The 26,497-nt window shown below is 34.7% G+C and overlaps 1 protein-coding gene and 1 long non-coding RNA gene across 11 annotated transcripts in view; one reads left to right on the top strand and one right to left on the bottom strand.

Annotated features, from left to right (window-relative positions):
* DMXL2 (Dmx like 2) overlaps positions 1–26,497 on the top strand; it is a 149,760-nt gene that overhangs the window by 37,663 nt on the left and 85,600 nt on the right. For 7 of the 10 annotated variants that reach the window (XM_082387370.1, XM_082387371.1, XM_082387369.1 and 4 more), the window contains exons 4-9: positions 1,430–1,508; positions 2,330–2,465; positions 3,108–3,174; positions 19,612–19,790; positions 21,805–21,988; positions 24,668–24,842. In XM_082387370.1, the coding sequence (XP_082243496.1) occupies positions 1,430–1,508; positions 2,330–2,465; positions 3,108–3,174; positions 19,612–19,790; positions 21,805–21,988; positions 24,668–24,842 (820 nt within the window). The other 3 variants (XM_082387373.1, XM_082387366.1, XM_082387374.1) reach the window with 3 other exon arrangements.
* Positions 1,414–26,492, bottom strand: LOC309626577. Its single transcript, XR_014243297.1, has 3 exons — positions 25,325–26,492; positions 20,072–20,177; positions 1,414–4,164 (listed from the first exon to the last, which is right to left on the bottom strand). It is a non-coding gene; the product is annotated as an uncharacterized lncRNA (long non-coding RNA).

Here is a 26,497-nt window from a genome sequence, read left to right as displayed (position 1 = left end):
TAGGGATAGCTCTAGTTTTAGGAATGATTTTGTTATTACTGTAAAATAGTTCTGTTGAGCAGTATTTAAAATACTGTTGTGATTGTTGTTGGGTCAGCAGTGATAGGGTTTAAAAAATAACTTTTTCCCTGATTAAAAAATATAAAATTACTTTTGGATACTGAAGTTCAGGTTTTATAGTTGTATTTTAAGATTCCACCTCTAGATAGTCATGAAATCTTGAATAAATTATTTTATTGTTAAACATTTAAAAAGTTTTATAATAAGAGAGGGCATTGCCATTTATTAAATTATTACTTGCCAAGCAATTACTGTATAACTTGCCTATAAAAAGCCTTGACATGGCTTTACATTGCACTGTACTTTCACAAAAGAACATTTTATGTTTGTCTACTGCAAAGAGATATCTAAACTTTTTTACTTACTGTATTTCATAGGAAAGAGCTGTGACTTTTAAATTTTAAATCTTTCTACACTTTAGAATGGAAACAGTAAGAAAATAGAATGGAAATTATTCAAATATAGGTCAGGTTTGTGGGTTTTATATATTATATGGTTCAAATTTGTTGGCTTTTTGGAAGGTATATCTAGTTTTATTTTAGACATTGACTCCATAGGATTGTGTTAATTTGTACTTCTTTCTAATGTGCATTTACTTTGTTTTTATAAACATTTATTGAGCATCTGTGTACCAGTCATTACAACACTGAATACACAAAGCTCATTATGGCATAATTCCTGCCCTTGAAGAGTTGCAGTGTAACAGGAGAGTCAGATATATAAACAAATAATTCAGTGTGACCAGTGTTATAATGGTAGAATATAAGTAAAAAGTGCTCTGAGTGCTGCCAGGATGTCAGAAGAGGCTTCACTGCAGAGGTGATGATTTAGCTAGATCTTGATGTAACCATAGGAGTTTGCAGGCGGAAAAGAGAGGAAGGGATACGCTAAGAATAAGAATGTGTTTATAGGGGACTCCCCTGGTGGTCCAGTGGAGAAGACTCTGCGCTCCCAGTGCAGGGGGCCCGGGTTCTCTCCCTGGTCGGGGAACCAGATCCTGCGTGCATGCCGCAACTATGAGTTTGCATGCCGCAACTAAGAAGCCTACATGCCTCATTGAAGATCCCGCATGCCGCAATGAAGACCCCGCGCAGCCAAAAAAAAAAAAAAAGATTGTGTTTATAGACATGGAAGGAAGCCTGGGAGACATGCTTTGTTTGGGCGTGGCAAACAGCCTGATATGGTAGAATAGTAAGTGGAATCATTGGAAATTATTTTAAAAACAGTATTTTGAAAATAATAGTGAAATATTTACATCTTTGTTTCAGATCATAGTCTTCAGTTGAAGAAAATGATAATATGGTAGTGCTTGTGGATATTACTTTGAAAACATATCTTTCTCTTTTTTCTTTCTCTCTGTATGTTTCAGCAACTCAAGTGTCAGTGGCTTAAAACTGGGCAGTTTTTTTTGAGTTCCGTGACATACAATTTAGCATGGGACCCTCAAGGTATTTAGCAATTATCTTTAGAAATTATGAAAAGTTAATATTTGTTTTAAGTGTGTGATTACAATGTGATATAGTCTCCCATAATAAGAAAATGATCAGTAGTATTCTCTTTTTGCTAGTGAATGAGTATACCTTTTTCTTTTTCATATACACTGCTTTGTACAGTGCTTAATTTACTGTTAGTTCTGTGCTTTCCCCGCTACTTTTGAATGTTTTGTTCCAAGAAACAATGATGATTTCTTTTATTAATTAATGTGCTGCACTTTACTCCAACTGTTTTTATTAAGAAATAAAATCAGAAATAAAACAAGATCAGAAAAACCCTATCTCATTTTGTTATTTGTATTTCGGGAAATTACTGTCTTTAATATTGAAAGTTTAGAAACTTTTAATGATAATGGCTGTTGTCCCTTTTTACATTCACAACTAGTGAGGGTAATTTTAATAGTCCATGTAGAAAAACAAATTTCATTAATCTTTAGTTATGTCTTATATCCTGAGAATATTCTGTGTTGTATATATCAGAGTTTTTCGGGGTTTGTTTTGTTATTCTACTTCTGTTGTTATTTTTTTTTTTAAAGTTTTACCTGATAGACAATAGCTCTTTGTCAGGAGGCTTTTCTTTTTTGTTCTCAAGTTTCCCTCAAGTTTTCTTGTCAGTGGATTCTCACTTTTAAATGGATATAATCCACAAGTGTTTTTCATAGACAATATTGCTTATTTTTCACAGAATAGTTTATAGACCTAAGCAGAAGCCCACATGTGCATTTATTTCTCTAGATAATCCTTGCTTATTCATCTGAACATTCTTTAATTTTCAGATAACAGATTGTTGACAGCAACTGATTCTATTCAGTTGTGGGCTCCTCCAGGAGGTGACATTCTGGAAGAGGAGGAAGAAATCGATAATAAAATTCCTCCTGTTTTAAATGATTGGAAGTGCATCTGGCAGTGCAAGTTAGTGTCTAACTCTGTTATGTTCATTAATTAAAAAAATGCTTCCTGAGATATGTTCTTAGAAGCCTAGAAAAATAGACTTTTTCTAACCAAAACCCATTATAACATCATCCTTTAATCTGTGCTACAATTGATTGTTTTAAAAAAGGATGAAAATATTTTCATAGTTAATAACCTCAGGACTTGGGTTGAGAAGGTTGATATGTAGGAATTATTCATTAATGCATGAGATATAGGTGGGATAGGGAGAGGGAAGATGTGAAAGTTGTGAGACACTCTTTCAAGTGGAAGGATTATGTGAAGGGATCCATTAACAATATGGAGTATGTGAAGGGATCCAACTAGCCTGGGAAGATGATGAGCTCAGTTTTCAAAATGTTACATTAGGGTGTTGGTGGGGCATGTAGGTTGCGATATCATTTATGCATGTTAATTGCATTCTTCTTTGGCTCCCCAAAGTGAGCTTTGGATTAGCTTTAATGAATTAATTTGTATTTTTAGGGAGGTGAAATATTTAGATTTATTTTTAGAGAGGTGAAAACACTCTTGTTTTGATGATATTATGAAAATCTTATTTTGACCATTTATATATGTAGTGTTCCAGATTTTAAAAATGCTAACTGTTCAATTTTGTTTTTTTAGAACCTCAGTATCTGTACATTTGATGGAGTGGTCCCCTGATGGTGAATATTTTGCTACTGCTGGAAAGGTAAAGGACCAAACAAAACATAAACGGAAAAAACAAAACAAAAGTGTTCTTTGTTCATTCTCATTTTCAGTTTTTTCATCTGTAAAATTAGGATAATCCTACATTACAAAGATGGCCTGAGGAATAGTGATAGTTTTTATAAACGATCTGCTATGTTTCCCATAAGTAGTTGGCATTTGGGAAATAATGGCTATTATTTTTATTCTTATTTGACCCGTGTGAAAATTTATGGTTTTTAAAATTAATTTTTAGGCTTAAAAAATAGCATATGTACATAATTTGAAAAGTAAAATATTGCTACTAGATTTACAATGAAAAGATGCACTCCCTTCTCACTCTTAATTCCTGTGTCCTAGAGGCAGTGATTCTTAAAATTGCGTAGTTTAGTATTTCTTTCCATATTCTTTAGTAACTTGATTATGCTCCCATTTTTAAATTTAAAAATTTTTTTTCCTTTTGGTTTTATGTATCATTTCTGGCCTTGCTACTATGGAGGCTGAGACTTTAGTTCTCTAGCTGATGTCCCAACCTCATCTCCACTTAGCACATACACATACTCACTTCCCTTCCTCCTGTCTTTCTGATATAAGCATCTCATAATATTTGGGAAAATCACTATTTATTATTCACATTATTAGGAGTGTATAAAAGATTTTTCATGGAATAATTACTTTGGTGTTAATAATTACTTTGTTTTACTGTTTGCTTAGTTTTCTATATACCTAATTCATCCCCCACACCTCTGACATTCTTTGGATCTTTTCTCAGTATAATCCCACGTAGGAGGTATCCTGGAAATGTCTGTTCTCTTTGCTCCAATCTGGCTTAGTTGTTCTCTGAGTCTAAAATAGTAGAGCTCTCATATCAGGACTTTCTTTTACCAACCTCGAGAGATTCTCTTTGCCCATCTCCTTTGTTAAATTCCCTGTTTCTTCACATCATTTATCATCTTCTTTCCTTGTTTTGATGGAGATATCCTCCAGTAGGTTCCTGAGAAAAGATGAATGGGAAAAAAAGCATTTTTGAGGCCTTGCAAGTCTGAACAGTTCTTTCTTCTTTGTTATGCTTTATTTGATTGGGCATAGCATTGGTTGGAACTAATTTTCCTTCAGAATTTTAAAAATCATGCTTCTGTTGCCTTCCAGCTTCCAGTGTTGCTGTTTGAGAGGTATAGTGCCATTATGACCATGCTCTCCCAGCTTGTAGAGGTTTTAAGAATGTTCCCCTTATCCCGGTGTTCTAAAATTTCAAGATATCGTGGTATGGGTCAGTCAACTATAAATATTTAGTATGTCTCTCTAAAGGATAAAGACTTTTTTTGTGCAGGCAATTTGATGTGCCTGTTCAGTCTGAAAACTCTTGTCCTTCAGTTCAGGGGGATTATTTTATATTATTCCTTTTGTGTTATTTCCTTCCTTTCATATTCTCTTTTCTCTCTTTCTGGATCTCCCCTTATTCAGATGTGGATCCTTCTATACTGATCCTCTAATTTTCTTTTTTTTAATCCCCTCTTCTTTTTTTTTTTGTTTAAATTCTGGGTGGGGTGTTCAGCTTTAACTTAGAAATAATTTTTTCCTGCTATCACGTTTTTGATTTTCAGGATTTTTTTCTGATTCTATGAATGCTCCTTTTTAAATACATAATATTTCCTAAGTATAAAATGAATATATATAAAACTTATATATAAGATAATAATTAAACAAATGCACATGTATGTACCCACTACCCAGTTGAGACAAAGGACATAAAACTAATGGGTTACTATTTTCCTCTTGCATCTCCTCATTCCCCTCCCACCTATGCAACCAGAATCCTGAATTTTATGTTTTATTTCATTGCTTTTTTTTAAAAAATAGTTTCACAGGTGTAAATTCCCAAAGAATATAATTTTTATTTTTGAATAGTTTTGAACTTATAAAAATGATACCATATGGTTATTGAAATATACCTTCAAGATATTAAAAAACAAATTTGTGATGATATCAATTATGTACTTTTTAGTTAATGTATTCAGTAAGAAAAAATTACATTAAAAAAATCACAGGTTAAAGTTTAATTGTATTTAGTTGTTGTGTATGAATTAAAATTTCCATATTATACTTTACAAGGCAAGGATAGGTTTTCCAAGGACATCAGAATTCACCCAAGGCTTTTTGAGTTAATCTTTAGTTGTAGAACACTCAACTGTTTTGTGGTTGAATAATTACTTGGCACAGAGATAGTTAGTTGCTCAATAGTTGATGACATTATAGACAGGAGGACTGTATAACATTATAGGCAGAAAGACTGCGATCATGTGCGGTTTAGCAGTAAACTAATAAATAATGGTTTCAATGTAGTGAGGAATGTAAAAAATATTTGGAGGTATCTGCAGCAGCTGTCATGTAATATTAAAACATCTGTGATTTCTGTTAGAGACAAAGTCACAAGTACTGCTGACATCATTTTGGTATGTTTATATTCATAACAAATTTAGCATTTCCTTCAATTAGCAGTTACAAAAATAGAGAAGTAATTTTTTTCCCCCTACTCAAGTTCATTGTAACTCTGGGTCTTGGTTTTCTTGGTTTCTCAAGAAGCAGACCCCCAGGCAAGGATTTGAGTTCAAGTAATTAATATGGGCAATGCTCACAAAAAAATATACTGGATTTGAGGCAGGGAAGTGAAGGTGCTTTAAAAAGAGTGTATTATCATGCAGGTGATTAACAAGATTAAATCTCTGGCTAACTCTGGGAGTTAGTGGTCCTCACAACATTATGTTCCTCACACTTGTTCTTCAGACACATCACACATACACACATGGGTTGAAGGCTGGTGAGAGCAGAGCATTAATTCTCAGCACTTACAAACAATTCCTGGAAAACTCAGGCAAAGATATGTAGATGCTGTCAATTGGAACTGCCTCACTAAAATGCTAAGGCATGAGAGGATACAGTTGAGGTATCAAAAATATTTTTTATATCTTGAATTCTATCTGCAGGTGCCTTGGGTCAGAAGACCTCAGAACCTCTGGTCTAAAATCTGGACATTTAATTTTTTGTCTTCCACATTTAGATCTAAAACCTATGTGGAATAGTTTTTAGGTATGGTTTGAGGAAGGGGTCAGGTTTTACTTTTTCTGTATGGATATCCAGTTGTCCAGCACAATTTGTTGAAAAGCCTCTTGTTTCTCCATTGCTGTTTATTGCCACCTTTGTCAAAATCAAATGTCCATACTAGTGTGGCTGTGTTTCTGGATTCTTTTCTCTAGTCCATTGGTCTTTCCTTGTAGTAATGCCACCTTTGTTGCTATAGCTTTTAAATTGTCTTGATATCTGGTAGAGCAAGTCTTCCCATCTTGTTTTCCTTCTTTAAGATTATCCTGTCTATTTTTGGCCCTTTGTATTTCCATATAAATTTTAGAATGAGCATAATAAATTTTATAAAACAAACAGAAAACCTCTTGTGATTTTGATTGATATTTCATTGACTCTGTAGATCACTTTTGGGAGAATTGACGTCTTTACAGTTGAGTCTTCTCATCTATGAACATGACATAGTCTTTAATTTAGATCTTTTTACTTCTTTCAGTAATGTTTTATAATTTTTTCTAGAGGTCCTAAATATCTTTTGTTAGATTCATGCCTAGGTATTTGATATTTTTGATGTCGAAAATGATATGAATGGTATCATTTTATAATTATTACTGGTATATAGAAATGCAATTAATTTTTGTATATTGGGTTTATACCTAGCAATCTTAATAAACTCATTAATTCTAACAAGTCCTCTGTAGATCCTTTGAATTTTCTATGTGCATAATTCTATTATTTGTGAATAATGGCAGTTTTATTTCATCTTTTCTAACTCTTAAGTGTTTTGTGTCTTCTTTTTTTCTGCAGTATCTAGGACCTCCAGTATAGTGTTGAGTAAAGGTGGTGAGAGTAGGTATCTTTTCCTTGTTCCCAGTATCAAAAAGATGCCTTTCACTGTGTCACCATTAAGTGTGATATTTACTGTAGGTGTTTACTATAGATACTGTTTTTCAGATAAAGGAAGTTTCCTTCTTATTTGTAGATTGCTAGGATTTTTCTTTTTTAAATCACAAATGATGTTGAATCTGAGCAAATACTTTTTCTGCATCTAATGATATTATCATTATTTTCTTATTTAATAAGATGAAATATGTTGGACTTATTTTCAAGTGTTAAATAAATCTTGTGTTTCTGGAATAATCTCAACTTGATTGTAATGTATTGTCCTTGCTGGATTTGCTTTGCTAATATTTTATTTAGGATTTATGAGATCTCTGTGTTAAAGTGAGGCTTGGCAAATAATTTTTCCTTTTTTGTACAGGTATACCTGGTTTTATTGTGCTTTGCTTTTTTGTGCTTTGCAGATAATGCGTTTTTTAACACAGTGAAGGTTTGTTTCAACCCTGTGTTGTCAGATGATGGTTAGCATTTTTAGTAATAAAGTATTTTTAAATATTAAGGTATGTACATTTTTAAAGACGTAATGCTATTGCACACTTAATAGTTTTTCTCAAACTTTTTTAGATGTTTAGCCTTTTTTGTTTTTGTTTTTCTCAGCCTTTTTTGTTTTTAATGTATACATTTAACACTATAGATTTCCCTTTAAGCTTAGCTTTATCCCATAAGATTTTTTTAATTCCATAACTTTTGATGTGTATTATTTTTATTATTATTCTAAATACAAATTTTTCTAATTTTCAGTGTGATTCACTTTTTGATTCATGGGTTGTCCAGAGTATAGATTAGAGTCAGGCTCAGTTGTTTTGGGGTGGTGGTGGATGGTGCAGAAGTATTTTATTGGTGGTGACAACTTTTATTTTGCATTATTAAGTAAAACTTATCAGTAATTTTAGACTAATAACTACTGATACTGTTATGATAGCGACCGGTAGCTGTTGATAGTTACGTACCAGAAACCGTGCCTTCAAAAGCCTATGGGGCAACTGTTTTACAGAAGGGGAAACTGCAGCTTAAGAACTTCCCTGAGAATACAGATAGTCAGAAGGTAGAGCTGGGATTTTAACCCAGATGTTTTAGATTTCACAGCACCAAAATCAGCTGGCTTTGTATTTCATTGAGAAAATATTTATTGCAAGTGCATTCGTAGGGATGCTTTGAGGCCTGGGTTGAGTATGCATTCTTCTAGGAAAGGTTTATATAGTTTCTGCCAGGCACCTGGAGGCACACCCAGTTTAAACTAAATTCTCAGCTTGGAAGTTGTGCCACACAGTGTGCGCTTGGGTCTCATGAGGCCTGTTTTGTCATTACAGATGCCCAGCGGAGACTTTTTCCTTCGCTCAGAGTTCAGATGCAGATGAACCCTTCCTTACCATATTCCTTTTCAGAGAGGGTTTTTTCTTGATTTCATCCTTTCATTTAGCGATAGTCCTTCGGGGTCTTTTTCTTTGTTTTTTTTTTTTTTTTTATGGTGTTATGCAGGCACCTCTGATCTGACTTATCACCTTGCGTGAACACCGTGTGTTGTCTCTATGTAGCTACTGTATTTTAAACTGAAGCTCTATGCCATTGGGTGTTGGTAGAGTCCCATATGACAGTCCATGCTCCCACTTTAGCATTTGTGTACTATGGATTCTTACGTGAGAAAATAGATGTAATCAGAAGAGAACTTTGATAAACTCCCACCACCTACCTGTATCTGTTCATCTCCCTACATCTGTGCATGTATGTTCTGCCTTCCCTTGGGTTGCCATGGATGAATGGTCTGCTTTTATACAAGGCCAGTTCTTCCACTTGTAGACTAGATTCCGTTTGTCCTTGCTTACCCAGGGACCTCAGTATTGCAGCGCTCTCCTCTCTTCTCAATTAGTTTTCCCTTCTCCATTGGGGCATCACATTAGCATATGTTATGGACTGAATGTTTGTGTCCCCCCTCCCCATTCATATGCTGAAGCCCTAACCCTCCAAAGTGATGATATTTGGAGATGGGACCTTTTGGAGGTTAAGGTTAGATAAAGTCATGAGGGTGGCCCTCATGATAGGAACAGTACCCTTATAAGAAGAGATACCAGAGAGCTTGTTCTCTCTCTACCACATGAAGACACAGTAAGCAGGTTGCTGTCAAAAAGCCAGGAAGAGAGGTCTCACCAGAACCTGACCATGCTGACACTCTGATCTTAGACTTCTGGCCTCCAGAATTGTGAGAAAATAAATTTCTGTTGTTCAAGCCGCCCAGTCTATAGTATTTTGTTATGGCAACCTGAGCTGACTAATACAGCACAGCATACCGAATGTGCTATAATCTTGCCCATTCTAAAACAAACGAACAACAACAATAACAAAAACCATCTCTTGACCTTCTCTCTCAGTTTCTGTTAATTCTGTGCCCTCCTTATAACACCTCGAAAGGGTTGCTTATAGCTGCTGTCTCCAAGTTTTTCTCCTCATTTTCTATTGCAATTGTTATTCTCTTTACCCAGAAAAATCCTTCCCCCAGAGACCTGCGTGGCTTTTCCCCTTAACTTCTTAAATGTCACTGTCACTGTTTAAAGCACCCCTTTAAATTGCATCTCACCTACCACTGTACTTTCTATTCCCTTTGCCTGCCTTAATTTTACTTGTAACACTGTCAGTAGGAGTTTGTATTAGTTTTCTGTTATTGCGTAACAAATTGCCACAAACTTAGCAACTTAAGACCACACATTTATTATCTCAGCTTCCGTGGGTTTGGTGTCCGGACATAGCTTAGCTGGGTGCCGTGATCAGGGACTCTAAAGGCTGCAATAAAGGTGTCAGCTGGGATGAACTCTGACCTGGAGACTTGACTAGGGCAGAACCCTTTTCCAAGCTCACTCAGGTTGTTGGCAGAATTTATTTTTTTGTAGCTGAATGACAGGGCTTGTAGTCGATTTCCCTCATACATTCTTAATGTTTCTGATTATCTCCTTTTGCTCACCCAGTGTGTGACGTTTGTCTCTGCTGTGTGTTACAGCTGGCTAAACTTTGAGACTATTTTAGGATATATGGTCTTTTGACAGGGTCACTTGTTGCTTTAAAAACTATTAATGAGCCATGATAGATGATCATTATTCATTGTCTAAACATCTTCTGATTATTTGAACTCCCTAATGAATCTGAAAGATACCTTTGTGCTTCAGACAAAAATAAGTAAAAAGACTAAAAGTATGTCCTCTTAAATGGAGCAACTAGATTTTAAGCTCCTCAGAGGCGATTCTGTTTGTGCACTCCATAATGCCTAATACCTTTTTTCTCTGAATTTTTATTGCACACAGCCTTAGCAATTGATTATTGAGTATTTTTTTTCATTGTATTAGTCACGTTCCCTTAAGCTTTTAATGTTCAATTCTCCTAAGAGCTAAGTGTTTCACATTTCTGAGGGAAAGATAAGAATGCCTTTGAGATTGACATATATAAAATAGATAACTAATAAGAACCTACTTTATAGCACAAGGATATATATATATATATCCTATTATATATAAAATAGATAACTAATAAGAACCTACTGTATAGCACAGGGAACTCTACTCAATACTCTGTAATGACTTATATGGGAATAGAATCTAGAAAAGAGTGGATAACTGAGTCACTGTAATCTACCACTAGAAGGCATTTTCCAGCGCCTCTGCTACACATGACAGAATTTCAGCTCAGGTGTTTGGGGACTCAAATCCAATTACCTTCAGGATTTTTAATATTATAGTTCATTGAGTACTTTTGATGGTAAGATCTATTTTTCTAACAAAATAAATTTATTTATTTCTGTATTTATTTTTGGCTGCGTTGGGTCTTCGTTGCTGTGCGCGGGCTTTCTCCAGTTGCGGCGAGCCGGGGCTACTCTTCGTTGTGGTGTGTGGGCTTCTCATTGCGGTGGCCTCTCTTTGTTGCAGAGCACGGGCTCTAGGTGCATGGGCTTCAGTAGCTGTGGTGCCTGGGCTTAGTTGCTCTGCGGCATGTGGGATCTAGCCAGACCAGGGCTCGAACCCGTGCATCGGAAGGTGGATTCTTAACCCACTCTGCCACCAGCGAAGTCCCAAGATCTATTTTTAATGTGTGGTAAATTAAATTTTTAGAGGGCTCAAGAGTATTTTAACTTTTTATCTGAGCATAGAGTCTTACTTATTAAAGAGCCTTTTCCCCCCACAAGACATACCTGATTAAATCTTCAGCTCAAGAATTGTTTTTTTTGGTTTGCTTGCTAGGTGTTTATTTAAATTCTGTTTATGTTTCCATACAAATTTTGAAATTATTTGTTCTAGTTCTGTGAAAAATGCCATTGGTATTTTGATAGGGATTGCATTGAATCTGTAGATTGCGTGGAGTCCTAACCACTGGATCACCAGGGAATTCCCAGTATGGTCATTTTAACAATATTAATTCTTCCAATCCAAGAATGTGGTGTATCTTTCCATCTGTTTTTGTCATCTTCAGTTTCTTTAGTCACTGTCTTATAGTTTTTTTTTTTTCCCCCAAATGTGCCACTTTTGCATAAGGATTATTTTGAACTAAAGGCAACTGAGACCCTGTGAGTTCAAGAGGAAATTTTGCCCCTCCCTTAACTACCTAGAAGAATTTAATTGAGGGTCTTTCCCAGAAAAAGAGTTATTACCAGAGATAAATTTTTTCTGAGTGGCCCATCCGTATGGCAGGGCAAACATCTAATTACCCAACATCTGCTCTTCTTCTTATAGTCCTGGAATTACCCTCCAGTCCTTGGAAGCCCCAGGACCCTATCCCATTCCTTAGCTTAGAATGGCTTAGACCTTTCTGTCTTTGAACCTCTCTTATATGTGGGGTGGGGTTCCAGTATGTATAAAATTCGATTTGATTTTCTCTTGTTAATTTGTCTCATGTCAATTTAATTCTTAAACAGCCAGAAAAATCTAGAAAGTTAGAGGGAAGTATTTTTCCTCCCCACAAGTCCTACAAGACTGCCCTCCCACACACATAATTTCAGAGGCCAGTTACAAGCCCAGGTTGTTACCTATACTTCTGACCAATGGCTATAAGTTAGAGGTTTCCAAGACCCTCTTCCTTAGGTTTGATTAATTTGCTAGAGCAGCTCACAGAACTCAGGAAATGCATTTACTCACTAGATTACCAATTTATTATAAAAGGATATAACTCAGAAACAGCCAAATGGAAGATATGCGCCGGGTAGGTATAGGGAAAGGGGACAGTTTTACCTTAGGGGTAAAGAGCTTCCATGCGCTCTCAGAGCTTGCCACTCTCCTCAAATCTCCACTGTCTTATATAGTTTTCCAAGTTTGGTTTGCTAATATTTTGTTGAGGATTTTTGCATCTATGTTCATCAGTGATAATGGCCTGTAATTTTCTTTTTTTGTGATACCTTTGTCTGGTTTTGGTATCAGGGTGATGCTGGCCTCATAGAATGAGTTCAGCAGTATTCCTTCCTCTGCAGTGTTTTGGAATAGTTTCAGAAGCATAGGTGTTAAGTCTTCTCTAAATGTTTGTTAGAATTCACCAGGGAAGCCATCTGGTCCTGGACTTTTGTTTGTTGGGAGTTTTAAAATTACTGATTTCAATTTCATTACTGGTAATTGGCCTGTTCATATTTTCTATTTCTTCCTGGTTCAGTCTTGGGAGATTGTACCTTTCTAAGAATTTGTCCATTTCTTCTAGGTTGTTCATTTTATTGGTGTATATTTGCTTGTAGTAGTCTCTTATGATCCTTTGTGTTTCTGTGGTGTCAGTTATAACTTCTCCTTTTTCATTTCTGATTTTATTGATTTGGGCCCTCCATGGTATGTGTGTGTATATTCCTACAATGAAATACAACTCAGCCATGAAAAAGAATGAAATTTTGCCATTTGCAGCAACATGGGTGGACTTGGAGGACATTACACTAAGTGAAATAAGTCAGAGAGACAAATACTGTATGATATCACTTATATGTGGAATCTAAAAAATACCACAAACTAGTGAATAAAACAAAAAAAGCAGACTCACAGATACAGAGAACAGACTAGTGGTTACCATTGTGGAGAGGGAAGTGGGAGAGGGCAATGTAGGGGTAGGGGATTTTAAAAAGAGGGTTATTATGGGATTATATGAAATCATGTGTGTGAAACTTTTGAAAATTGTAAAGCATTATATTTGTTCAATAAAAACAAATACTGTTCATGTTTATGAAGTTTGTATCTGAACACTTTATATAATTTCTATTTTTTAAAATTTGAATGTAACTTAAAATACCTTGTTTTTTTTTCAAAACCATTTTTCTTTAATAGAGGATTACTCTTTTGAGAAAAAAACTGGGTTTTCTAAGGGCTAAGGTGAGAAGAATTTTTGAGGAGGGTGATTTTGGCAGGAAGGGAGGCAGCTGGCTACAGAATGTTCCCTGAAGCTTTTCCTCCTCTTGAGAGCATGTCTCTGTACCTAGATTTAGTGTTTTGGTTATTTAAGGATTGGCTTATTGACCTTTATTCCCCCTTTAACATGGGAATATCTTTACTTCTTTAACATAATATGTATTTATTATTAAGAGGAACATGCAGAGAAAATGAAAATCTCCAGCCAAATAGCCATACCCCCAGTAAAAAAAAAAATGGCCACTGTTCTCTGTTTAATATATATTCTTTTAGACTTTTTGATGCCTTTGTAAACCATACAGAAGTGTGTGTGTGTACATATTCTTTAAGCTGATTTATTCACTTACTGTATCATAGATTGATGTGTCAATACAGATATATCTTTTCTTTTTAAAGGCAACATAATTTTCCATTATATGAATGAATGTATACCATGGTTTAACTTAACCAGATAACTATTAATGAACATTTAGTGGTTCTAATTTTTTTCTATTGCCATTAAAAATGAACATCCTTTTATATAAATCTTGTTATGTCTTTTTTATAATTAACTTTATATGGTGTAATTAACCTAAAAGGTATAATTAACATAAAATGAAATTATTTTTTAAATGTGCAGTTCAGTGTATTTTGACAAATTTAGAGACCTATGTAATCACCACCACGATCTAGTTATTGGACACTTACGTCATCTCAGAAGGTTTCCTTTTACTTCTTCCCAATTAACCCTTACTCCTATTCCTAGTTCCAGATAATAAATAGCTGCTCTGCTTTCTAATACTATTGATTAGATTTTTCTTCACTAGAGTTGTATGTAAATGAAATTGTGTAGTATACTCTATTGTGTCTGAGTTCTTGCACTTAGCACAGTGTTTTGTGATTCATCTATGTTGTGTGCATCAGTAATTTGTTCTTTTTATTTGAGTTGTATTCTGTTATATGGATATATCATAATTTGTTTATCCATTCACCTGTTGATGGACATGTAGGTTGTATGGAGCTTTAGGCTAAAATGAACAAAGCTACTATGACCATTCATTTGCAAGTCTTTGTATAAACATTTCACTTCTCATGGGTAAAAAATACCTATGAGTGGAATTGTTGGGTCACATGGTACGTTACAAAGACGTACCAGGCGCTTTCCAAAGTTGTACCATTTTGCATACTCACCAACAATGGAATAATATCAGTTGCTCCACTTTCTTGCCAAAATTTGGCATTGTCAGCCTTTTTAATATTAGCCATTCTAATAGACTGGGTAGTGGTGTCTTATTGTGGTTTTCATATGTATTTCTCTGATTTCTAATGATGTTGAGCACATGCTTATTGCCTGTCTGTATACTTTTTTTTTTGGTAAAGTGTTTATTTGTCCTTTGCCCATTAAAAAAATTGGGTTTGTTTTCTCATTATTATAGAATTATAAGAGTTCTTTGTATATTTACTACAATTGAAAGATAAATGTATTATAGATACTTCCTCCCAGTCTGTAACTTGCCTTTTTATTTTTTTAAACAATGTCTTTTGATGTGCAGAAGTTTTTAATTTTGAAGAAATCCAACATCAATTATTAAAAATTGGTTTGTGCTTTTTGTGGCCTAGATTTAAAAAATCTTTGTCTACCTTGAAATCACAAAGATATTTTACTATGTTTTCTTTTAGAGGTTTTATAGTTTTGACTTTTACTTTTTTTTTAGGATCATTGGCAGGGCTGTTTAAAATTATTTATTTTTTATTTATTTTTTGGCTGTGTTGGGTCTTCATTTCTGTGTGAGGGCTTTCCCCAGTTGCGGCAAACGGGGGCCACTCTTCATCGCGGTGTGCGGGCCTCTCACTATCACGGCCTCTCTTGTTGTGGAGCACAGGCTCCAGACGCGCAGGTTCAGTAATTGTGGCTCACGGGCCCAGTTGCTCCGCGGCATGTGGGATCTTCCTAGACCAGGGCTCGAAGCCGTGTCCCCTGCATTGGCAGGCAGATTCTCAACCACTGCGCCACCAGGGAAGCCCCTGACTTTTACATTTTGAGGTGGTTTTTTTGCATTTGATTTGAAGTCAGTTTTTCCCCAGAGGTATATCAAGATATTTCAGTGGCATTTTAAAAAGGCAATCCATTCTCCATTGAATTTCCTAGACAACTTTGTTGAAAATCAGTTTTCCATACATGTGTGGATCTGTTCCTGGCCTCTCTGTTTTGTTCCATTGTGATATATATATGTGTGTGTGTGTGTGTGTGTGTGTGTGTGTATGTGTGTGTATATATATCCCCTTATGCTAATAATATGTGTCTTGATTGTTGTGGCTTTATAGTTAGTTCCAAAAACAAGTAGTTTCCTCTAACTTTTTACTTTTCTTTTAAAATATTTTTGGTGGTGTCAGTCCTTTGATTTCCATACAGATTTTGTCAGTTTCTACAAAAAAGCCTGCTGTGATTTTGATGCTATTTATTTACGTTGTATCTCTATAGAACAATTTGGGAAGAATTGTACATTAGTAACATTTGGTCTTTTTTTTTTTAATTTTTAAAAAACTAATTAATTAATTAATTAATTTTTGGCTGCTTTGGGTCTTTGTTGCTGTGTGCGGGCTTTCTCTAGTTGCAGCGAGAAGGGGCTACTCTTCGTTGCGGTGTGCCGGCTTCTTATTGTGGTGGCTTCTCTTGTTGCAGAGCATGGGCTCTAGGTGCATGGGCTTCAGCAGTTGTGGCTCGTGGGCTCTAGAACGCAGGCTCAGTAGTTGTGGTGCACGGGCTTAGTTGCTCCACAGCATGTGGGATCTTCCCGGACCAGGGATCTACCTGTGTCCCCTGCATTGGCAGGCGGATTCTTAACCACTGCGCCACCATGGAAGTCCCACATTTGGTCTTCTTATCTACGAATGTGGTACGTTTCTCTTTTTATTTAGGTTTTCTTTCTCTTAGCAGCGTTTCATAGTTTTCAGGGTACACAATTTAAGTTTATCTTCCTAATGTAAAAGGTATTTACAGAAATTACATTGCTAATTATTGCTAAATATAGAAATGGAATTGATTTTTGAATTTTGATCCTTAGTCTTATGACCTTGCTTATCAGTTCTAGCAGCCTGTTTGGGTAGTTTTCTTAGGATTTTGTGAATAAAGACAGTTTTACTTCTTCCTTTCTAATCTGTATACCTTTTATTTTTTTCCCTTACCCAATATATTGCAAGTACTAGGACCTCTGGTACAATGTTGAGTAGAATTGATGAGAGCAGACGTTCTTGTATTGCTCCCAATTTTATGGGAAGAGCATTGTCTTGCACCATTATATATGATGTAAGTTGTAGGTTTATTGTAGAGTCACTCAACTTGATCATGTTGTATATGTTCCCTTTTATTTTTCCTATTCCTATATGCTGAGAGTGTTGTTTTCCCCCATGAATTAGTGTTTCCTTTTGTCAAGTGCTGTTCCTGCATATCGTGAGATAATTATGTAGGTTTTCTTTTTCATTCTGTTACTATGATGAAATGCAATTATTGATTTTTCCAGTGTTAAACCCACTTCACTTTGCTGGGATAAACTCCACTTGGTCATGATTTGTTTTTTTTTAATATACTGATGGATTAGGTTTAAAGGTGTTTGCATCTTTGTTCATGAAAGATATTCCTGTATAGTTTTTTTATGTCTTTGGTTTTGGTATCTCGGTAATAATACTGCCCTTATACAGTGAGATCTTTTCCTCAATTTTCTGAAACACTTTGTGAAGGATTGGTGCTATTTCTTCCTTAAATGTTTGGTAAAGTTCATCAGTAAAGCCACCTGAGTCTCAGATTTTAGTTGTAGTTTTAGGGTTTTGTTTTCTGGTGAGAAGACTTGAAATTGTGAATTCAGCATCTTTAATGGATGTAGAGCTATTCAGGTTTTCTATTTCTTCCTTTGTCAATTTTTTTTTGAAATTGTCTTTCGAGGGGTTTAACATATTGTAGGATCTGTAGCCAGGTCCCATCTTTCAGTCTTGATAATGGTAATTTGTGTTTTCTCTCTAAATATTTTTGGTCTTTCTAGATAGATTATCAATTTTATTGATCTTTTCACAAATAGCTTTTGGATTCATTGATTTCTCTATAATTTTTGTATTTTATTTCATTGGTTTTTATTCTTCTTTATATCTCTTTAATATGAGTTCTCTTTGCTCTTATTTGATGCTTCAGGTAGAAGCTTAAACCATTGATTTGAGACCTTTCTTCTTTTCTGATGTAAGCATTTAAAACTATACATTTCCTTCTAAGCACTAATGTAGCTGCAACCCCCAAATTTTTATGTTTTGCTTTCATTTTCATTCAGTTCAACATATTTTAAAATTTGCCAGGCTTCCCTGGTGGTGCAGTGGTTGGTAATCACCTGCCAATGCAGGGGACACGGGTTCGATCCCTGGTCTGGGAAGATCCCACATGCCACGGAGCAACTAAGCCCGTGTGTCACAGCTGCTGAGCCTGTGCTCTAGAGCCTTCGAGCCACAAGCTACTGAAGCCCACGCGCCTAGAGCCCATGCTCCACAACAAGAGAAGCCACCACAATGAGAAGCCCGCACACCGCAATGAAGAGTAGCCCCCACTCACCTCAACTAGAGAAAAGCCTGCGTGCAGCAACGAAGACCCAGTGCAGCCAAAAATAAAATAAACAAATTAAAAAAAATTTGTCTTGTAATTTAGAAGTGTTTTTGTTTAGTTTATAAATATTTGGGAATTTTCTAGCTATCTTTCTTGTACTGATTTCTAGTTTAATTCTGTGTGGTTTTAGAGTTTTAGGTAGTAACAGGTGAGAATGGTGAGGCTGCTTCATTTGAGGGGGAAGCTGGCAGGAATGGGAAAAGGGGCTTGATTGCTCGGCTTGTGGAGGCTCTCTGACTTTCCTTTATGACTCCTTAAGGGCTCTCAGGTACCTCGAGGGTTTTTGTGGTACATAGTCTGAAACTACTGCCATAGGTCATGCCGTAAATTTGGGAAGGTGAAGATGATGCTAAGGTGGAGAAAGTACTTGGAGGAAAGCAACTAGTGAGTGCACTGTTAAGTGGTTGTCTCAGAATAAGTACTTAAAGAGATATGTTGTGTAATTCAAATATCCGAATAAATGAGACCTTAGTGGAAACATACATTATGTAGTATAGATTGAGAATGAATACTAAGATGGAAAAAAACAGAAGTGTTTGTCTAGTCCAGGTGAAAATATTTGGACCTATACGTAATTTCATTGTTTTTTAGAGATTGAGATTTTTACATAAATGTTATCAATTTTTTATTTTCCTTCATGTACTTTTCACCATAGAGGATGAAGCACTGTAAAAGATAGTTCCTGTTAAATAAGATAAAATTATTTAGGCCTTTAACAAAATTCTTAGAACTAAGTAAAATGATAAAGTCAGTGCCTATTGTTATACCTTTAAATTTCTTAAGTGGGCATAGAAGTGGTTCCCAAAAACTGCCTAGATGCCCTCTCATCATTTAGAGTAGGAATCAGAACACTATGGCCCATGAACCAAGAATGGATTTTACATTTTTGAAGGGTTCTAAGAAAAAAAAAAACAACCCAAGAAGAATCTGTGTCACAGGCTGTGTGGTCCACAAAGTCTAACTTAACTTGGCCTTTTACAGGAAGAGTTTGCTGAATCCTGACTTAGAGTAAGAAGCAATTCATATTTAAAAAGGGTTTGTCTCATCCTTTTAGATCTCTTCAAAAAGGAGATGATAACAGTGACAGATAACATGGCTTCTTTCTTATCCAGGCTAGCACCTGGTTCCAGAGTCTTTTCTTTACAGTGACCCTTGTGTATTGAAGTGGGGGAATTTGGCTTCAATCTCTGTTTGAAAAGCACCTTTGTGTAGAGAAGATTGATAATGAGCACACTGACCATTTATTTCTCAAGAATGGTATTATTTAGAATAATAAGCATCATTTTAGGTTTAGTTTTGTATTATATATAGGTCACATTTTAGTTTTTATATATAGCTTAATTTTTTTTTTCACACACACACTATTTTATTTTTAGAAGAGATAAATAAACTGACAGCAACAGAGCTTAATTTTTAAAGCTTCTTCAAACCACTTAAATTTTGAAATGTGTAGATACAAATTAATTTTATATTGGCCTATATATTTTCACAGGATGATTGTCTTTTGAAAGTGTGGTACCCTATGACTGGTTGGAAGTCTTCAATTATACCTCTGGATCATCATGAAGTGGAAAGGAGACAGGCGTCTACCCAGTTTTCCTTTGTCTATTTGGCACATCCGCGAGCTGTGACAGGTTTTTCATGGCGTAAAACTAGCAAATATATGCCCAGGTTAGACAACTGTGTCATAGAACTTCATTTTGTATTACTTATATGTTCATAAAAATAATGAAAACAAAGGTCCTTTTAATTGACAAGGTGGCAATGGAGAGCAGAGGTTCTGGGCGTCAACTGCCGGACTTCGGATTCTGCTGTTGTTACCAGCTTTGTGAGCTTTTGACTAAATTTCTTAAGCTCTCCATGCCTCTGTAGAATGGGGGTAGTAGTAGTACCTACCTCAGAGAGTTGTATGAGACTGAAATGTGTGAGTGCTTGTGAATGCTTATACAGACCTTTGCACATAGTGTGCGCCCAGGCAGCATTAGCTGGTATTGTCAGTATCAGCAGCAGCAGTAGATTCTAGGAAGGAGACGTTTGCAAGTAACAGGAAAGCACACACTGAGGGAGAATAAAACATAGTAATAAACTGTCAGTAATATGCATTCTGGGAAGGCATATCATATACATACAGTGAATAAAGTGGCCAAGTTTTTCTTATCTTAGGGCTATCAACAGAAACTTCTCAAAGGATTTATTATAAGTTTTTCTTCATTGTTACAGCATCTCTTAAAAGTGTGACAGGATGAGAGAGTGTCATGGACATATATACACTACCAAATGTAAAATAGATAGCTAGTGGGAAGCAGCCGCGTAGCACAGGGAGATCAGCACGGTGCTTTGTGACCGCCTGGGGGGGTGGGATGGGGAGGGTGGGAGGGAGGGAGATGCGGGAGGGAGGAGATATGGGAACGTGTGTATATCTGTAGCTGATTCACTTTGTTATAAAGCAGAAACTAACACACCATTGTGAAGCAATTATACTTTAATAAAGATGTTTTAAATAAAAAAAAAAAAGTGTTTAGAAGATTAAGCAAACTACAAAACAGCCCATACCAATGATTCCTGTATTATATATACAGTTCTAAAAATGCTTGCTTAGGAAGGGTTATTTCATCTGCTAAATATATCTGAGCACTGTTTGCACTTGATGGGAAATATAGCACACCTATTATGGAGGTGCTCAGTAAATGATAACATGGGGAATTTATACATTTTTGGAATCTAAATAAAAGGTTACTCTAGCTTAATCTGTTTAAGTTATTTGCATCTATGGAAAACATTTGCAGAACACTTTACCTTTGACTGAGTCAGATTCTGTGTAAGCATTTTTTTAATGGGAAAATTTTTTTTGTTTTTTGTTTTTTTTTTTCACGATTAGTGGTTAAACCACTTCAGCTGCTTGATGCTGTGACATTTTTGCTTAACTTAATAGAAATTGATTTATAGTTTGAAGTTATAGTCTGCTTACAGTTTTATTATTAATAAATTTGTTTACCTATTTATAACTGTTTAGGTTATAAGAAGGATAAAACAAAATGCTGGACCTACTGCCATAAACCACGTAGTTTAATTATAATTAATGATCTTTTATTATGGTCATTCTGCAATTTGTAATGACAGAAATGTAGGTTTTCTTTTGATGTTTAGTTTGTTTTGTTTAGGAGATACTAATCCTCCAGAGCCTTGTTTTCAAGCAGCACATGTATAATCTGGCATTAATTTCTGTTTCCTTCGTCAGGACCATTTCCTAGTTTTTATGATGTTCACAGCCGTACTGTACGTGATTTCAAGCTCTTCCATTGATACTCTTTCTCCACACAATGTAATTTCTAAAGCAATTGGAAGCATACTATACTGTCATTTAGTTTAGCTGTTCAAGACATAAGTTTAATGAATTAAGGTGAGTGTCAGGGACAGTTAGGTTGTTCTTATTTTATGGTAACTGATTGCACCCTATGTCCAGCCTACCACCTTGCAGGTCTGAGCAGGTAATAAATGGGGTTTGGTAAGAGTGTGAAATAGTCAGTAGAAATCCATTATCATTATTGGAAAAATAACTACACGTAGATCATACTGTTTTGCGTTAATGTCATCTTTAAGGATGAAGAACTAAATATTAATAGCCTTTAATTTTTCATGTCATTGATACTTATAGTAACTTTTGTTCATTTCTCTTTATCATTAGAGGTTCTGTCTGTAATGTGTTATTAACTTCATGCCATGATGGTGTCTGCCGGCTATGGGCAGAAACCGTATTACCAGAAGACTGTCTTTTGGGTGAGCAGATTTGTGAGACTACCACTTCCAGCACTGCCAGCAACCTTACTCATGCTGGAAGACACAAAGACAGAGTACAACATGCTCTTGAGGTACTGTATTATTTAAAATGGTAAATGAATCTTGAAGATAATGTGAGTATGGTGGGGATTCATAAGCTAAGTTGCAGATGGTGAATGGTACACATAATGACGAAATTAATGGCAAAGAATTCTCACTTATTTTATGTCACTTAGAAGACAGATACAGACAGTAATGATCTCAGATATGTAGTCTAGATAAATAGTATAAATTTAATTCTTTCAATTTGCATGTTGAGTGTGAAAATCTATAGGAGTAGGCAGCTTTGATAAAACATGTAAAAGTCTTTGAAATTGGTTGTAATTAAAAATATTTTGTGGGGAATTCCCTGGCAGTCCAGTGGTTAGGACTCGGTGCTTTCAGTGCTGGGGCCTGGGTTCGATCCCTGGTCAGGGAAGTAAGATCCCACAAGCTGTGCGGCGCTGCATGCATGCATGCATAAATAAATAAACTAAACCACAGCAATCTTTAAAAAAATAAACAGATAAAAATAAAAATATTTTGCTTTTGTTTCACGAGGATTAAATTTTACATTTATTTTTCTAATTAAAAATGACTATTATGAATAAGAATAAAGGTGTTAAGATATTAAGTGAACTTATATAATTGCACAGTTTTCATGGTTTAATATTTTGAAAGTGAAATAATTTTTCTAGCTTTTAAATACTATATATAAAACAAAAGTGCTTTCTAAGAAATTATATTATTTATAATATAGTATGAACTGTTGTGCCCATTATGATTAGGGAATAAAATGAGATAAACACATTATTAAAAATTACCAGAAATTTATTATAGTAAACCTAGATTGCTAATTTTCTTGATTTTTCATGTGACTTTATTACACAAAGAATATATGCTTATTCTACAGTTAGATTAGGAAAAAGAAAAAAAGTGTAGAGTTTATAATCCAACTATTCCACTATGTGTGTTTGTACATTTTTTTTTATTTACAAGATTGAGATCATATTATGCAGTAATGTTTTATAACTTGCTTTTTATACTTAATGTGTTATAAACATCTCTGTACATTACTAAGTATTATACTTTTACATTGCACGTTTACATTAACACTTTAATGGTTGCATAGCCAAAATGGTTTTGCAGTTTCGGCAAGCAGAAGTATTTTGGGGGTTTAATAGGCTAAGGATGTGGTCCTTTAAAGTTTTATGTAAAGTAGTCCTGCTCTGATGCTATCTGTGATTGAGTACTATTTATACAGTTTTTTTCAACATTTAAAGCATAAATGAAATTAAAGCAGAAGTCAGAACAGTTAGAGTTATAATATGTTTTGCTATTGATTGAAATTTAGTGGGAAAAAGTACTTCATTTACTAGATGTTTACAATAATTTATATATACTTGTGTAACATTTTATCTTTAAATTACATATGAGCTTTTGGAGACTAAGGGCTTTTAGATATCTTTATATCCTTCATGTTATCTAATATATTTCTTTTCAAGTGTTTGTTAAATCGAATTACTAACTGCTACATAAAATAAAAGCAAAAATATAATAATATGTAATCAGGGATTTGACACATTTTTGCTGCCTTTTAATAAAATGTTGTCAATTAGTGATGTTAAAATTGTTTTTAGTAGAAAAATGCGCTATTTTGCTTTCTAATGTCCTTTCCTATAAAACCCCTAACTGCAAGGTCTATATAATTCTATATATACTTAAATTATACATTTTGTTCCTAGGAGAAGATAACCGACCAATATAGCACAGCCTTGGCAATCTAATTTAAAATAATGATAAATGTCAAAGATCGAGTGAAAATAATTTGATAGGTATAATCAAAGAAATAAGCAGGGAGACCAGAGACAGAGGACACACCATAGAACTGATACTGTTTTTCACATGAAAAGGGACAAGGGCTGCGGAATTGAAAGGAAGGACCAGATGTTTTACTTTACTGCAGAAAGAACTGAGAGGATGCCACATTTTATTTAATTGATTGCAAGGAACAAAGGAAAAGAATGGTATATTATTATTAAGCATGGTATTGTTAAGTGACAGAATAAGGAATCACTGTGTGGTGGGGTTATGGTGTGGAGAAAAGATTGTACTGAGAGTTGACATGGTCCCGTGTCAGAATAGTTCAGATGATGGAGTATGCCAATACAGAATTTTTATCATAGGCACATATCTCAGTTTGAACAAATTCCACAGGTCAACACTTTCATGAGGTCTTTCTTGGCTACTCTTATCTAAGTTAAGGTTCCCCTTGTTATTCTGTATTTTTGTACCCTCTTTTTGTCTTTATAATAGAGGTTATATATTAGATTATTTAGCTGGCTATTTAGTTCTAAGTGAGAATTTTGGGGAGGAATATTCTTCCTGGTAGGAAGATTTGGAATTTTTTTTTTTTTTACACCCTTATGACTGGTAAATTTCGTCTCAGTACTGGGATATCCTGAAAAAACTAGAGTTTGGACTCCTAATCTTTATAGGGGTTTCTGCAGATAATATTAATAAGTGTTTTTGAGCATCTACTGCCTTGAACTATAAAATTTGCAAGACCAGTGGAGAATATATTAAGTTGTTCTATTGTAGTTAAAGTTTCCTTTAAGATGGTCAGGTTTTACAGAGAGGAAAATTGTAAAATCCTTAATAATCAAAAGTACTTTGATCAGCACTTATTAGACTTCCTAGACTTGGATTTAGTAATTATTTTTCTATTTTAGACAATACACCATTTGAAAAATTTAAGAAAAGGACAAAGGAAGTCTTCCATTCTTGTAACTCACACTGAATTAATGCATGACCAGATGGCAACGCATGAAGTTCAAAGACACATTTCCCATCATGCAAATGCACTGTGTCATTTTCACATTGCAGCGAGCATCAATCCCGCCACAGGTAAAGGATAGTAAAGTTTTATTTCTTATCTGCTGAAGTAAGATAAATAAATAGAAAAGTGGGACTACTTTTATAACCTGTTTCTAATTTTATGCTAATACTCCATGTTTCCTTTTAAAATACTTCTTAATTGGAACAGAAATGTAAGGTGCCATTTCTTAAATTGAGACTATGTGATCCTTGGGGAATAACTTCAAATAAGTATTTTTGAGCACCATTGTTTGTCTAGAATATGGCAAAGTTTCTAGGTAATTAGAGCTTTAGTTGAACCTGGAGATGAACACAAGTGGTGGCAGCCTGGTTAATTAGTGTGATTTCCCACCCTTTTGTATTTTCACTATTATTCTTTCTTCTCAACTCTTCTTTATAACTTTATCTAAGTATATTTTTGCATAGTTTTTCTTATATTTCAGCATATCTTGTTTTGTACCCTCATAGACTTTCTTGTCCTACACTTCGGGAAAGATAGTTTTTCTTCTAACCTTGATGTTTTCTTTTTGCTCTTTTCCTCCTATGTCGTTGAGAAGTATTTTGAGGCAGGTTCATTGTTGGCAAGAGCATATTTAAAGCTTCTATTTAAGGTCATTGTTTTCTTTCTGCATGAAAAACATATGACAAGGCCTATTAGTTTCATATTACATTGCTGGAAGAACTATATTTGTATAAAGTTATAGTTACGTTTTATTGAAATGGAAGTCTATTGCTTCAGGGTGCAGAGGATTTTATTTTTAAATATTTATTTATATAATGATGGTATTTAGCAAACACAGTTCCAAAAGAGTGATATCTGGATGCTTCCCCCACAGTATCTTTTTCTTTCTATTGAATGGATTATTTATAATTTGATTTGGGATTAAGGAGATTTTTTTTTTTTGAATTATACTGTTTTACGTGAACTGATCTATAGCGTGAATTTCAGTTACCCCACGTGGAGAAAATCTGCTATACTTAGAAGTTTGCTTGCCTTCCTGTGTTCTTTCTTGGCATTATTTTCCCCCGACTTTTGAGGAAAGTTTAAAACAGTCAGAAAAGTTGGAAGAATAGTACAGTGAACACTCATTTCACACACTTTGATTCAACAATTGCTAACATTTTGCCAGTTGCTTTATTCTCTCTGTATATACACACATATGTATGTTTATATGTGGGTGTGTGTGTGAGTGAAATTTTTTCTTAATGTTTTCAAAGTAAGTTACACATATGGCATATCATCCTTACATACTTCAGCAAGTATCTCCTAAGAATAAGGAAATTGTCTTACATAATCACAATATCATTATCATACCTAAGAAAATTAGAAATAATTCCATAATCTGTGATATTCAGTTCATATTTAAATTTCAGTCATCTCAAAAATGTCTTTTAGATTTGCCTTTCTGTTTTGTCTTTCTGTTCCCTCATCCCCAAACCAGGATTCAATAAAAGTTTGTGCATTTGGTGTGTTTCGTTTTTAAATTAGTAATTTAATTCCATATGTCTATGCCATTAGTTCATTTACCATTAAATTCAATTAAAAATTTCAAATCATGCTAGAGTTATGTTTACTTTTTGTTTATCACATTTTCTGTGTAATGGAATTAGTCTTTATAGGCACATGTAATATTTTAAAAGACATTAGAAATTCACATTGAAATTTTATCTTTTTTGATTCTACA

The sequence above is a fragment of the Balaenoptera borealis genome (genome assembly GCF_965194805.1).
Source record: "Balaenoptera borealis genome assembly, chromosome: 3".
Taxonomy (NCBI): domain Eukaryota; kingdom Metazoa; phylum Chordata; class Mammalia; order Artiodactyla; family Balaenopteridae; genus Balaenoptera; species Balaenoptera borealis.
This window is presented reverse-complemented; position numbering and strand designations above follow the sequence as displayed.